The following is a 13,340-nucleotide window of genomic DNA, read 5'->3' as shown; positions in this document are numbered from 1 at the left end:
CAAAAGCCTTAGTTGTACTTGCTTTAAAGACTTCAAAATATTTGCACCCAAGTCTTCTATGGTAATTTTGGTTTTAAAGCTTTAATACTGAAGCACTCGTTTAGGAGTCCATTTTAAATAGAGGCTCTGTCATGTCGTATTTGATTAGATCCTTTACGATACCAGTGATGCGACGCTTGAAAATTGGCAAAGTGCGTGCATTGAGCATATCGTATTCCTCGAGCAGCTCCTTATACTTGGACTCATCGGACGATGCAGAAAGGTCCTGGATGGCTTCGGAAACGGTATCGATATCAATTACCTCACTGGCGTTGGAAATGAAAAAGGGTAGGGAAAATGCACCCATGATTAGGCCGTAAACACCGTAAAGCTGCAATTGTCGGCTGAAAACACTTCGTGGATACATCTCCTCCACGCGAAGGTCACAAGAAGTCAATTTCTCATCCAGGGTGTCGTAGTAAGCATCCATAAAGGCGGGAAAGTGTTCGTCCCGTAATTGTTTCTCCGTACAGGCAAAGAGATAGTGGACAATGTCGAGTACCGGCGGAGCATAGCGCGACATCTGGAAGTCGATGAGTTTGGCCTCCACGGGTCGATCGAAGTTGGGCTGGTGATAAAAACCAAAGGTCATGAACTAATCGTTGAGAAATTAATGGTTTTTAAAAACAATACATTATTATGGATCAGGATCTTAACGACAAGTTGAAGAATTATACGATTTTGAAATATAAAATATGATTTTTATAAAGATCTATTATGTTTTGGTGGCGGCCTTAAGGTGCAAGGACTTACCTCATGTCTGTAGAGAATATTGTTGTTCCAGAAGTCGCCATGACAGATGACGGAATGTGGTGCCTGCGATTTTCCATCCACGCAGTAAAGGGCCAAGGATTTCAGCTGCTTCTCACAGCGTTCCAGTACCTCCTTGAGCGCACCTACTTGATCGCCATCGGATGCGTCCAGAATATTTCTTGCCTTTCGCAACTGTGCCTTTCCAAACTCAATAGTGACCTCCTCAATGTTGGCAGTGAACAAGTTATCCTTCTGCACGAACTCCACTGACTCCTTGAACTTTGCAGGATTTCTTTTCTGCAGGATAAATGAGCAGGCATGAAGCTCCGCTAAGGCTTTCAGGGAGCAGACTACAATGTCGTAGGTGGGCATGGTGCTCCGAGAATTGGGCCGGAAGCCACTTCCCGACAGATCCTCGAAAATCAGAAATTCGTTGGGAGCTCTTAAGCCACTGGCCTGCAGTGCTGGCACCACAGTGAACATGCTCCGACCTGGTGACAGCCCCCGGAAAATGGGGAAGACCTCCTGGTACATGAAGACCTCCCTGGCGTAGTAGTCCACCACATGCATGTGGGATCTCCGGGCCTCGTTCTTCGGCGCCATTTTGACCACAACGCTAGCAGCTTCCGGGATCGTGGGCCAACTCACTCGAAGGACCTGTCCGTAGGCGTTCTCCCCAACTCCCACCGTCGGTTGCGAGACCATAGGAATACTTTCGCGATGGTAGAGCTCCAACAGTGCGCTCGTCACGGCGCCCGAAAGCTCGCTCTCGCTCATTTTTTCAGACCTGGTCATGAAGTTTCGCCGATGAATCTATCTTTCCAACTGAATCATTGCAGCGGCTCTTCCTGCTTTTATAGTTGGTCGACGGAAAAGCTCCGCGTTAGTTGCGCTGCATTGTAGGTGGTGATGATGATGGAGACCACGTGAGCTGGTGATAGGGGGAATCCTTCCTGCTTTGAAACTTATGATCTTTTTCGATTCATTAATGGATATTTGTAGGTCAATGAACTTTAATTTTAATTGCGAAAATTCATCCTTAAAAGGTATCTTGCCAACATTAATTCAAGTAATTGATAAAGCTATTTAGATTTAAATAAAATAAAAATAGATGCCTATGGCCAAGTCCTTTATAAGAGTGATACAGTCGAATTTTCTCCTTTCTTAGTCATAAATAAAATAATTATTTTAAATTAACCAACAAATTAACGTAGAAGTATTACATATTATATAATTATATTTTTATTGTAATTCATTAATTTGTTATACTTTTTTATATTTGAGCATTACCATCCGATTCCCGAAATTTAACTTGCTTATACACTTTAGGAGAAATACCTTTTGACAGTGTTTCGCCAAAGAGTTTTATTTATAAAATGTATAACCAGAAATATTATAAAAAAATGAAATATTTTTATTCAAAGCAATATTATTTGTAAACTAAAGAGTTGCGTAGATGGTGCCCCAGAAATAGGATTTGTAGTTGCGCAGTATGGAAACATCAATATGTGCTCAAAATAAGTCCAGTCATTTATTTACAAAACCCCAATAGTGCCCTTAATTCAGAGGGTTTGCACAGAATAATGGAACCTATGGACAGAAAAGATAGTGCACTTCCTATTGTGTTATATTTTAGAATCCAACGTCAGTCGATTTGTGTAGTTTTGGTCGTTGACCCCCCTCAAGGCCACTTCTAATGCAAACACACATTTACAATGGACACTCTCGTATGTGCAAGCTGGTGTAGTGGTAGTTAGAAAAGCATGCGATTGAGAAAAAGTAATCAACTTTAGCTTTTGCCATACCATAGCTTACCCATTTCTGAAGCTTCTTGGGCATTACCTGCGATTCTAACATATCGGCCATTGAACTTGACAATCGAGGTGTTTGCACGGCGCCAAAAAAGCTCGCAAATAGTATAGTACCAGCCCCACATCGGATCTACGCGTTCTAGTGATATAACTAGCACCCCCGGGCAACGATCGGCTTTGGCTGAGTGCATCTCGGATCGAGCTTTCCTCCCGAGGCCCGCCAATTCGTGGAAGATAGGATGGTTAAGGTTTAGCTTTCGTTGGCATTGAAAGCTAGCTGCGGAGCGGAGGTCGTTGAACCGACACAATTTCGAAAGAAACGTTGCCCAACTGCCCGAGAGACCCAAAACACTATAGTTTTCGCTTTTTGATACCCACTCATCGGGAGGTATGATAGTTCCTGGCCCAACTTCCGTTTTTCATAGGCAGGTTGATCTAAAATTTGAGAACGAAAAGTATTTTACTTTCTTAACAAAAAGACTTACGGACATATTAAGTTTAGCATCATTTTTGATACATCAGTCTCCCCTGCAACAATTATACTCATTAAGGGGCTATATTTTAAAGTCTTGGTATTCTTCATATATATATTTTTTTTAATAACAATAAAATAGTGGCATGTGACAAAACACCACGCATTCGTCCATGCAATCTACTTTCTCCTTGGGAGGCTTATAAAAATTAAGATTTGGAAAAAGTTACAAGTATAATTAAATGCCATTCCTTAAATCTAGTAGTTCTAAAAAGACAACTTACTTCACGAAAGTTTTGTGAAGAAGAATGTCTATATTCGGCAACCAAATATATTAGTTAAAAAGAAGAAAAAGGGATAAAAAATATAAATATAGTTGTATATAAATAAGTATAAATAAATCTGAAAAAATTCAAAATTACTTTTGCTAAGTTTTTGGATCTCAGTTTCTGATTTTGAGTTGAGTTGAAGCATTAAAAACAAAAGGAAATGTTTTTTTGGCCCCTGAAAATAAATATTTCTTCTAATACATTATTACAATAAATATAAATAATACGCTTGCAAATTACAATTAAATAAAGTCGGCGGCAAAACAAATTCTAAAATTTAAATTACCAAAGAAAGATTTCAAACATATTAACTGGTTATTACATTTTTCAATAAAATACTCTAATTTAGACGGGTAACAGACACATATATCAAAGCAAGTTAAACAAGTTTTGATAGATGATTGCAATCGTTGCTCAATTAAAAACGCCCAAAGGGAGCTTGGGACTGAAAAGAAACACTGATAGAGTTTTGCTATGTTCGGTGTTATTGCTTTTTTTTCTCTTAATTCTTAATAAAATTATTTCTTGAATGGTAACTAAAGAAGTCCATGTTCAGTGGAATAGTCTTAGGTATTTACATGGGTCTAGCATAGTTTTAAACAGCGAGCCCCAGTTGTATGATACAAAACTAAACGCTTTAGGGGTAAATGGCGGGGCTCAAGTCCATCAAGCTAAATACATAGTTACTGTAGCTCCGCGGAGTCGGCAGTGTTTGAGTTTGAGTTTTCTTCGGACTTCTTTGACGATGGGGAGTCGGATAGATTGGGCGACAGGTCGCGCAGCTTCACAACGTTTCCCACAGAGACCAAATTGGCCGCCTCAGCCACCGAGTAGCCGATGTCCGGCGGAGTGCCTTCCGGATAACCCAGATAGTAGTCCGCTATACGACCAGCTTCGCGTAATCCACTCAAATAGGCTCCATGTACTGTGGCCGGATAATTCCGTATCGTATGCTCGCCGGCGAAAAAGAGACGTGGCAATCCTTCCGCATCCTTACAGGACGGTGGTATCACCGGCGCCGCAAGCAGATCATAGTCACTGCCCGAAGACCCCACGGAAACGTAGCTATAGGAGCCACGCGCCCAGGGATCGCTGCGCCAGCGCGTGACCACCGTCTCCTTGGGCTGTGGAACGGAGGTGTTCCCGAAAATGTTCTTGAGCACTGACATGCAGCGCCCGATAATTATGTCGTCCGTGACGCTCTCCACAATATTGGCTGCCATTCCGGCGACCAGGGCAAGCAGCACCGGAGATGAGCTGATGCTCCAAAACAGAAACATTTCTCCTGCAAGCAAATAATTGTTTAATTCTATGGCAATAATTGGTAAATAAATCGGTAAATAATTTACAATTAAAAAATAAAATACCTATGCCATAAATAAAACGACTTACCTCTACTGGATGTTGTGCTGCCCACGTGTCCGAAGAGATTCGCGTTAGGATCCCAAAATATGCGGTCAAAGCAGAGCACAACCTTGTTGAGATTCCCGAATCCTAGTCTTCTGATGGCCTGCTGTTTCCAGTCCGGCAACGGCGGATCGAACTTGACCGTGTTGCTCTGCTGCGACTCCTCGTGAGCCACTGCGACTTTCAAAACGCCCAGGGTAAGTGTGCAGACGGTCAGATCCGCTTTGTACGTCATCTGGGAGTTGGAGGTCTTCAGGTTTTCGGCCACTACTTCCACGCCGTTGGTGCCGTACCTTATCTCCTTGACGGCGCTATTGACACGAATATCTAGGTTTTCAGTGAGCGCTACAGGCACACAAGAATAACCGTTCCGCACGGTGGTGTGGTGGCCAATAAACTCAAAGTCATCGTCCTGGTCCCAGTGCTTCAGGGAAAGGTTGTTCAGACGGGTGGCGTTGGCAAACTCCAGATTGGCAAAGTGCCAGTCTAGGATAAGGCGGTCGCGGGAAGAGAGGTACACATCGCTGGAAATAACAAAGAGATCAAGGAGATCAACGCTGATACGCTTCTTGAAATGCTTACCTAGGTCGGTTTTGCTCCAGTTCGTGAAGCTTGGCTTCCATCTGCTTATCCTCAGCATGAAGCTCGTTGAACTCTTTGATCGTTTCCTCCATCTTGATCTGGATGTTTCGTATGGAGAACTCTTGTCGTCCGTAATTCTGATCGCTTTCCACGCCCTTGGGTTTCCTCTGCTTGACCATAGCGAGGTGCTCACTCCTGAGTGTAGCGATGGTCTGTTTGACGGTCCTCAGGCGACGCCGATGCTCGATGATCTTCGTTTGGGCGGCTATGATCTCCTGCATGTGCTGCGCTCGCTTGTGCATGACCTGCATCTCCTGCATGCTGATAATCCACTCGAGGGCATCGCCCAGAGAAACTGGACAATTACCGGCGTAGTTAAAGTCAAGGCGGTGGGACAGGTAGCTCGCCGACTCGAGGAGTCGGTTAAATTCTCTCTCTATCACATCGTCCTTCTCCTTCGGTACCGGTTTGCCATCTGGGCCGTAGAGTGGACATGTCTGCTGAATGGGCACCAGGTCCATGCCGATCTGCTTGCTCAGGATGGTCATTGGATTACCGTAGACGCCGGTCACCACCATGGCTCCCAGATCCGCGATGTAGCTGTTTTTCCGGAATGTCGCTATCCGTCCTCCCACTCGATCCCGCGCCTCCAGGACTATTACATCCATGCCGAACTGTTGCAACTGGTGGGCCACAGCCAAGCCGGAGATACCTGCCCCGATCACAATGACTTTACCAAGCTTTTTGGCGGGTATAGGTCGCAGTCGCTTGAAGATGCCAAAGTTGATGAAGCCATGGCGCTCCAGGAACGAGTGCACCCGCCTGACCAAACTGGGTTCGCTGTCAAAGGGCGGCGGCAGGTTCTTCAGGGCGTTCTCAAAGCTCAGCTGGAGTTTCGGATTGTCAACCCACATGTGGAGCAGGCTGTTGCGGATATTGAGGAACACTCGATGGCCTAAAATGCCCGACCGACTGATGTCCGGGAAGCAGGCCTCCTCGTTGGGCGTCATCTTGTTGAAGGGCAGGCGCGACTGAAAGACGGCACCCTCTTGGCCGGACAAAACAGTGGGAGTGCCCATGTCTCGATCCTTGGAATCTCCGTTCTGCGAGGGTCTTGGATTTCCGGCATTGGGACCGGAAACGGAAGTGGCATTAGCCTCCGATTTCCGGGCTTGATTTTGGCTTTGGCTACGTCGCTCCGCCTGCTGGTTGTTGGATCCCAAGGATCCCGATCCAGACTTGTCATTTGAGGTGGATTCTACACTTCCACTCGGCCTGTTGCTATAGTCCACTTTGGGTCGATTGCGCCTACTGGTGCGCCGCTCATCGCTGGTTGCTGGTGCATCGTTTGAGTCCTCGTCCGGCTGCTTTCGGGGCTGATTCGGGCCAACTGCGGGAGCCGGCGGAGGGGCATTCCTCTTCGGAGAGGGCTCGCCATCAGAATCGTCGCTTATCAGCGTCACATACTCAATGGGCTCGTTCATTTTGGAGCTACTTCCTCCGGTTTGGGTGGGCTTCATCACCGGAAAAAGGAACTCCGAAACTGTGACACCGAAAAGTAAGCCCTACAAAATTGGAAGGCCGCTTGAAATTTAGTTGAAAAATGTACGCTTTCCTTGTAAACTTACGGTTGGAAGTCACGGATTCTTCAGCACAAAAACCCGGAACACTGTTGCATTCTTTTTTCCAATATTTAGCGAGTTTATTATCACACGTTTTGCCGATCGGTCTGCGGATATATTTTTTTGGTCACAACTCCCTGCTGGGCTGTTTTCAATGAAGTTAACTTTTCTCGGCTGCTGCTTTAGCTGCTCCAGGCGTAGCTTTTCATTTTACGTTAGCTCTCAGATCGATTTTTCGACTTTCAAAAGTGCAAATTGAAATGTAAAAAATTGTTTATATGGTTTTGGCGGTGTGGCAGCCGCGCAATGCTGCCAACATGCCTCCACCGGGGCGGGATATTCGAGCAGCAGCATCTGGTCACACTGCCTGCGCTTTACCTTTTTAACGTTTTATATACTCTTATTTTCAAATTGGGAGGACCTAACTATTTGGAAACTAAGTTAAGATGATATTCAAATGATTTGTTTTTAATTGAACTATAGTGCTGAGCTGGAAAAACCAGGAGTTAAGCTGTTAACCTCTCTGCGGTCATACTAATAGATAACCGCTACATCCGGCTTGAACCGGTCCATAGACTGAATCGGTAAACTTTACATTTGAATGTAACGGACTTTGAAAGAAAAAAATTAATAGACTTCAGAACTCATGAATTAAAATGTGTTAGAAATATGTTTAAAAAATAAGGCAAATTGTTAAACCACACCGTCCTAGTTAGGGCAACTTTATTAAATTAGAGTTAAGATAACAAAATTTATATAGTTAAAAATTTGTCGTTATTTACCATTACCATTGCCGACTTTATGGAACTTGTTCGACATCTCTGCTGCCTAACAGAAAGATACGATTTAATTGGCTCGTTTCTATATTTAGAAAAAATTCATTTGTGCGACATGGTTGTTTAGCTGCAAGAAGATTGCGAAAAACACCTACAAATCTTTTCTTAACTATAACGATAAGTTAGGCAAAAGAAGCTTGAAGCACTTTTTTAATGTTTTCTTTTTGGATCCAGTCAAATAAATTCAAGAACAAAACGTACTTTCTTCAGGGAGTACGACTCTTGAAGCAGGCTTAATTTAGTTTCCAATAAATATTTATACTTTATTTTAGCCTGCGATTACCATTCCTTAAGCAAGAAATATTGATAGGATCGTAATGATTTATTTACCCCTGGTAAAAGGGAAGGTGGCGTCTTTGGAGGAGAGATTCCTCCACAGGCATTTCGAAAGTCCTTGTAACTAGCTGCAATCCAGAAGTCGATTTGGAGAACAATATACCTCGGGCAACTACAATACAAGTAATTTACCTTATGAAATATAAAAAGAAATGTTTGTTTTTTTGCACTCTTTAATTATAGAGGAGATACATTAAACCAGTAATTCTTAGTCGCGGCCATCGCAGCACTTGTCGTAGATAATGGTGCTGGAGCAGGCCTCGATCCTCTCGTCGAAGAAGTGATCGAAGTGGCAGGTCTCCTCCTTCACCTCCTTGTTGTCCACACAGCGGATGAAGTTGTGGCAGTCGTTGTTGCTGCTGGTGACCAGCATTGTGCCGCGTCCGTCGCACCTGTTGTGGGTGCAGACCACCGAGGTGGCCTGGGCACAGATCTTCAGTTCGTCGTCGAAGAAATAGCCCTCGGGACACTGCCGCCACAGGGGATCCAGATCGGCCACAGTTTCGAGGCCCCTGCAGACGAAGTATCCACGGCAGGTGGCTTGATCGGATTTGAACTGCGTCGTCTTGCTGGCCGAGCAGACATTATTCTTCGGGTGAGCCGTGCACTCCACCTTGTTGGGCGCCACACAGCTGCCGCTCTCCACATCGAAGTACAGTGTTGCCTTGGAGGTGGAACATGCCTTGGCCGCATGATTTCCGCTCTTATCACATTCGTAGTAGTAGCTGCAGTCGGCCTCCTTCCGGAATTTCGTGCCATCCGCGACCAGTTCACAAATGTTGTTCACATCCACGCACTGCGAGTTCGTTCCATACAGACACGACTGGGAGCTCTCCTCGAAGTGCTGGCCCACCGGGCAAATCCCCTGGAGCGGAGTGCCGTTCAGGCAGTAGAAGTATGAGTGGCACTCGGTCGGGTCGGCCACCCACTCGCCGTCCAATCCTTCGCAGCGGTTGCCGCAGTACTTGTGGCTGTCGGCTAGCGTGGCCACACAGGCATTCTTGTTGGGATCAAAGGACTGGCCGGAGGGACAGGATAGCAGGGTGCCCTCGCCGTCGAAGCACTGGATGTACTGGTCGCAGGTGCCAGGCTTTCGGATCTGGGTGCCGTTCTTGAACAGCCGGCACAGCTCCTCGTAGTCCCCAAGACTAGCTGAAGAAGCCGAAGAAGTCAGCAGAAGAAGGCCTCCGAAAAGCACTCCAAGAAGTCTGGGGTCTGAAAAAATAGCAACCATTATTTCATTAGAGGTATAAACAGGATTAGCCTAAAAAACTATAATCATTATATATATTTTTTATGTATAAAAACTCAAGAAATATAGTTTTATTTTAAACCCATCATCAGTTTGATTCCAGGAGCCCCACTAAACCGACTGTTCCTAATTTTTATTATTTGTAGATTCCATTAAATTTCATTTAATCGCTTGATATATTAATGATATATTAAAATTCCTTGCAAATCGGTGCAAAAATTGTAACAGTGTACGGATTGGTAGATAAAACTCACTCAGCATGGTTGGGTGTTGGGGAATTTCGTTTAATTTGCAGAAAAACAGATCGAGCAGCTTGCTCTGGCCTCGGGAACTAATTGCTCCCGACTAAATGGAGTTTCGTGAATGGAAAAAGTTTATATTAACTAGCAATCAACAACACTGCCACTGCCGTTGCTGATACTGCTTTTTATTGCCCCTAATATAAGCGAATCTTATCGAAACTGCTGCGAAAGTACGTAAGCCCCTTTAAGTACGTGGTAATTTTTGATTTAAATCTGAACATCTGTCTGAGTATTGCTCAAAGACTATCCACCAAATGAATTTTGTCATATATGCAAGCTAATTAAAAGTGAAACTAAAAAGTGTGACTTGGAAATAAGGTTGTCAAGTATTTGGTAACTAAAATAGACCACTTATTGGCTGTTAATTAGTTAAACTATAAATATAGTAGCCATATCAGCAGTCACAAGCTGTTTTGGTTTGCCACCGTAAATATGACAAAATGATAGTCATGTGGTTGCTTTTAATTGTTTTTGGTAAAATCAGAACCTTTGAAAACATTGATTGTGGCTTTTGAATAGGACGCCGATTATTATTTATGGTTTCGTTATGCTAGAAGATATTCTACTCATACCACCTGAACGCAAAGTTTCCATGATGACGTTATTTTTAAAAAAATATTTTTTGGATTAATCACAAACAGGTGTTAATACAAACTAATATACTTAATTTTTGAGTTGTTCTAGAAAGTGAAAACTCTTGGAACAGTTTTAAAAACACATCCATTCAAAAATACAAAGTTTCCAGTTTAAAATAAACTATTTTTCAATAGATTTAAAATGCTATACACAGAAAGATAACTTTTTTTCATATATGTAGGGGGAAATATTTAAAATCATATCTATAATTATTATTTGCCTTTCTATTTTGATACCACATACTTGTAATGTGGCAACATGTATAATTACTTCAATATTGATACCCAAGAAAGCCTATTCGAAGAGGTGTTATTCTATTCCAATAAAACAAAATTCGTGGTCTAACGGCCACCAATAATCCTAAATATAAACAAAGATAATATAGAATATTTAATGGTCTTCGATATAACCATATCACATCGATGCTTGGTCTTTATTTAAGGTATTTATTTAGTGCACGCAGTGTAGGTCTTAACGTTTGGGACGCAACCACCCAGCTCCTCGTCGAAGAAGTAGTTGCCGCACGTCTTCTCGGCACTGGCGACTCCGCCGGAGCAGTGGTAGTAGTGGCGACAACCCGTAGTGGCGCTGACAACGAAATCGACAGTACGGCCATCGCAGCGATCGTTGGTGCACTTGACCGAAGTGGGGCTAATGCACATCTGGCTGGAGGCATCGAAGAACTTGTCCTGGGGGCACTGGTTCCAGATGGGGTTCTGGTCGGGAGAGCCATCCGCCTGCTTGGCACAGTAGAAATAGCCTCGACAGGTGGCCCCATCCGCAACGAACTTGTTTTCAGTGGGCTTGCTGGCCTTGCCGCACTTGTCTGTGTTTGGATGGGCATCGCAATCGATCAGGGCCTTGGCCACGCAGGTTCCCGAGCTGGCCTGGTAGTATTGGCCGTTGCAGGTCTTATCCACCAGTTTTCCCTTGTCACACACGTGATACTTGTCGCATCCCTGCAGATTGTCGAAACTCACGCCGTTCTTCACAATGTTGCAGTACTCGAAGGTGCTGGTGGTGCAAGCCGACTCGTATTGATGGGTGCAAGTCTCGGTGGTGGCATTAAAGTGGGTGCCCTCCGGACACTTGCCGTACATGGCTACCTCCGCTTCCGAGCAGTAGTAGTATCCGTAGCAGGACTTGGGATCGGCCAGGAAGTGGGAGGCCACGCCCTCGCAGGATATAGAACAGCTGGACGTGGAGGACAGGCTCTTAACGCATTTGCTCTGATCCTTGTCGAAAAACGGAGTGCTTCCCGAGCAGCTGCTGTAGTGACTCACGAAGTCGATGCACGTAATCGATCGGCTGCAGGAATCGGGATCTCGGATCACAGTGTTGTTGGAGAACAGCCGGCAGATGTCTTCATCCCTGGCACTCACCGAACCGCAGGCTTGTAGAACCAGCAGCACCAGTGCCACGCCCGCGAACGCTACCGGTTCTGAGGTCGAAACTAGGTTAGTTCAATATTCCGAATCAAAAGTACAAAGTATACCCACTCGACATCGCAGCTCAACTTCCGAAGAACCAATAACTCTTACTGAGTTCGCTTCTCGGCGGACGATTACTTTTATGTCCCTCCATATCGGAGGATCAGTAGCTATCCGCAGCATTTATTTTTGTTGGAGAGATAAGAGGATTGGTTATTACTGCGGGGTATTAGAGAAGTGTTATTCACATTTATTCAACATTTATTTGTTGAAGATGTAAGTAAAGTTCCCGAACACAGGAGGTGTATTTATTTATTTAAAAAATGTATATATTTCATTTTTTAATAAAAACTTTTTCGTTATATCAAGGCTGGTGTTACGGGTGGCTTTTGTATTCATATTTTCCTTATAATTATAATGTTGGAACCCAACCCATCTAGGATATTACTTAAAGCTGGTTATTGTTACTAGTCATATTGTTATTGTTACTAGTCATATTGTTTTGCCCTTATAACATCGTTCTCTATGACTAATTAGTAGGTGACTTTAAGTCGATAAAAGAAATCTTTAAAGGAAAATTGGTGATAGCCAATTGCCAAGCAATAAATCAAATAGGAAGCTGATTAGATTAGTTAGAGCAAAAGACAAATAGCATGATCAGCTGCGTTAATTCATAAATTTATAGGGAGCTTAAAAAGATTTGCAGTAACGCAATGTGTGTGTATTCTATATATATATATATATATATATATATATATATAAATATATATATAAAAATTTATATTTTATATTTATTAATTATATATTTTATTAGACAGCTCAAAAAATTGTCGAATAATATGCTTTCCAAAATGTCCAAAGATTTAAGTAAGAGCCTTTGCAATGTTCTGTCACCTTAACACAAAAATGTTAAAAAGTTTTAAGATTTTTATAAATAGTATTTAAGTGTACGTATCTAAATCTTCTGTAAATTGATAAATTGTTTTTAAATCCAATAGCAATACATTTCTCAAATTGCATATTTTTAGGTGATTTTTAAGGAGTAAAGAGTTTGCTTTTGGGCGATAAATTAAAAGAAGACGGATATAAAGCAATTAAACTAACCAATGTTTTACAGGGTTATTTCTTCAAAATATTTTATCGATCCTTTTCCATGAAGTCGAATATGGCCTTATGGTGTTTTAGTAAAATTATAAATGACTAAAAAAGAAAAATATAAATAAATACAAAGGGAAAGGAATTATCACACTACATTCGTATAGTGAAATATCATTTAAATGTTCGTGGAGAACATTCTTTTACCTAACTAAGTTATTTATAGCAGATGATTAAATTAAAAACGTGTAAGCCGTTAAGTTTTCGTCGGAAACTGATTACTTCCAGTGAAATCGAACGACATCCCAAGGATCGCAGTCAGATTCAAATTGAGATATCTAGCTAATGTTGTGTTGCCGAAATGAATACCGAGATACCAGGGAAACACCAGTGAGTGATCAATAAGAGCCGTGACATTCCTCCGCCTCCTCGACGTAC

At 43.0% G+C, this 13,340-nt stretch overlaps 4 protein-coding genes across 4 annotated transcripts; all 4 read right to left on the bottom strand.

The window, feature by feature from the left end:
• Positions 1–54: 54 nt before the first annotated feature.
• Positions 55–1,607, bottom strand: LOC108028335 (uncharacterized). Its single transcript, XM_017100085.3, has 2 exons — positions 793–1,607; positions 55–607 (listed from the first exon to the last, which is right to left on the bottom strand). Exons 1-2 carry the CDS (start codon positions 1,585–1,587, stop codon positions 101–103), a joined length of 1,302 nt encoding a protein of 433 aa, XP_016955574.1. The 5' UTR covers positions 1,588–1,607; the 3' UTR covers positions 55–100.
• A 1,564-nt stretch (positions 1,608–3,171) lies between these two features.
• On the bottom strand, positions 3,172–7,317 carry LOC108028724 (possible lysine-specific histone demethylase 1). The gene is made up of 4 exons (XM_017100685.3): positions 7,022–7,317; positions 5,394–6,958; positions 4,797–5,335; positions 3,172–4,689 (listed from the first exon to the last, which is right to left on the bottom strand). Exons 2-4 carry the CDS (start codon positions 6,911–6,913, stop codon positions 4,088–4,090), a joined length of 2,661 nt encoding a protein of 886 aa, XP_016956174.1. The 5' UTR covers positions 6,914–6,958; positions 7,022–7,317; the 3' UTR covers positions 3,172–4,087.
• Positions 7,318–8,342: 1,025 nt separating this feature from the next.
• LOC108027994 (peritrophin-44) lies at positions 8,343–9,774 on the bottom strand. The gene is made up of 2 exons (XM_017099621.3): positions 9,694–9,774; positions 8,343–9,402 (listed from the first exon to the last, which is right to left on the bottom strand). Exons 1-2 carry the CDS (start codon positions 9,698–9,700, stop codon positions 8,396–8,398), a joined length of 1,014 nt encoding a protein of 337 aa, XP_016955110.1. The 5' UTR covers positions 9,701–9,774; the 3' UTR covers positions 8,343–8,395.
• Positions 9,775–10,797: 1,023 nt separating this feature from the next.
• Positions 10,798–11,954, bottom strand: LOC108028166 (peritrophin-44). The gene is made up of 2 exons (XM_017099826.3): positions 11,877–11,954; positions 10,798–11,818 (listed from the first exon to the last, which is right to left on the bottom strand). Exons 1-2 carry the CDS (start codon positions 11,881–11,883, stop codon positions 10,824–10,826), a joined length of 1,002 nt encoding a protein of 333 aa, XP_016955315.1. The 5' UTR covers positions 11,884–11,954; the 3' UTR covers positions 10,798–10,823.
• Positions 11,955–13,340: the final 1,386 nt, after the last annotated feature.

This window comes from Drosophila biarmipes, chromosome 3L (genome assembly GCF_025231255.1).
Source record: "Drosophila biarmipes strain raj3 chromosome 3L, RU_DBia_V1.1, whole genome shotgun sequence".
Lineage (NCBI taxonomy): Eukaryota > Metazoa > Arthropoda > Insecta > Diptera > Drosophilidae > Drosophila > Drosophila biarmipes.
The sequence above is the reverse complement of the archived record's forward strand: the minus strand, read 5'-3'. Positions and strand labels throughout refer to the sequence as shown.

Coding starts and splice junctions, on each gene's coding strand:
- LOC108028335 (XM_017100085.3), bottom strand. CDS start 1,587: ATGACCAGGTCTGAAAAAATGAGCGAGAGCGAGCTTTCGGGCGCCGTG. Junction 608..792: donor ATATTCTCTACAGACATGAG/GTAAGTCCTTGC, acceptor TTTTATCACCAG/CCCAACTTCGATCGACCCGT.
- LOC108028724 (XM_017100685.3), bottom strand. CDS start 6,913: ATGAAGCCCACCCAAACCGGAGGAAGTAGCTCCAAAATGAACGAGCCC. Junction 5,336..5,393: donor CTGGAGCAAAACCGACCTAG/GTAAGCATTTCA, acceptor TGTTATTTCCAG/CGATGTGTACCTCTCTTCCC. Junction 4,690..4,796: donor CAGCACAACATCCAGTAGAG/GTAAGTCGTTTT, acceptor ATTTGCTTGCAG/GAGAAATGTTTCTGTTTTGG.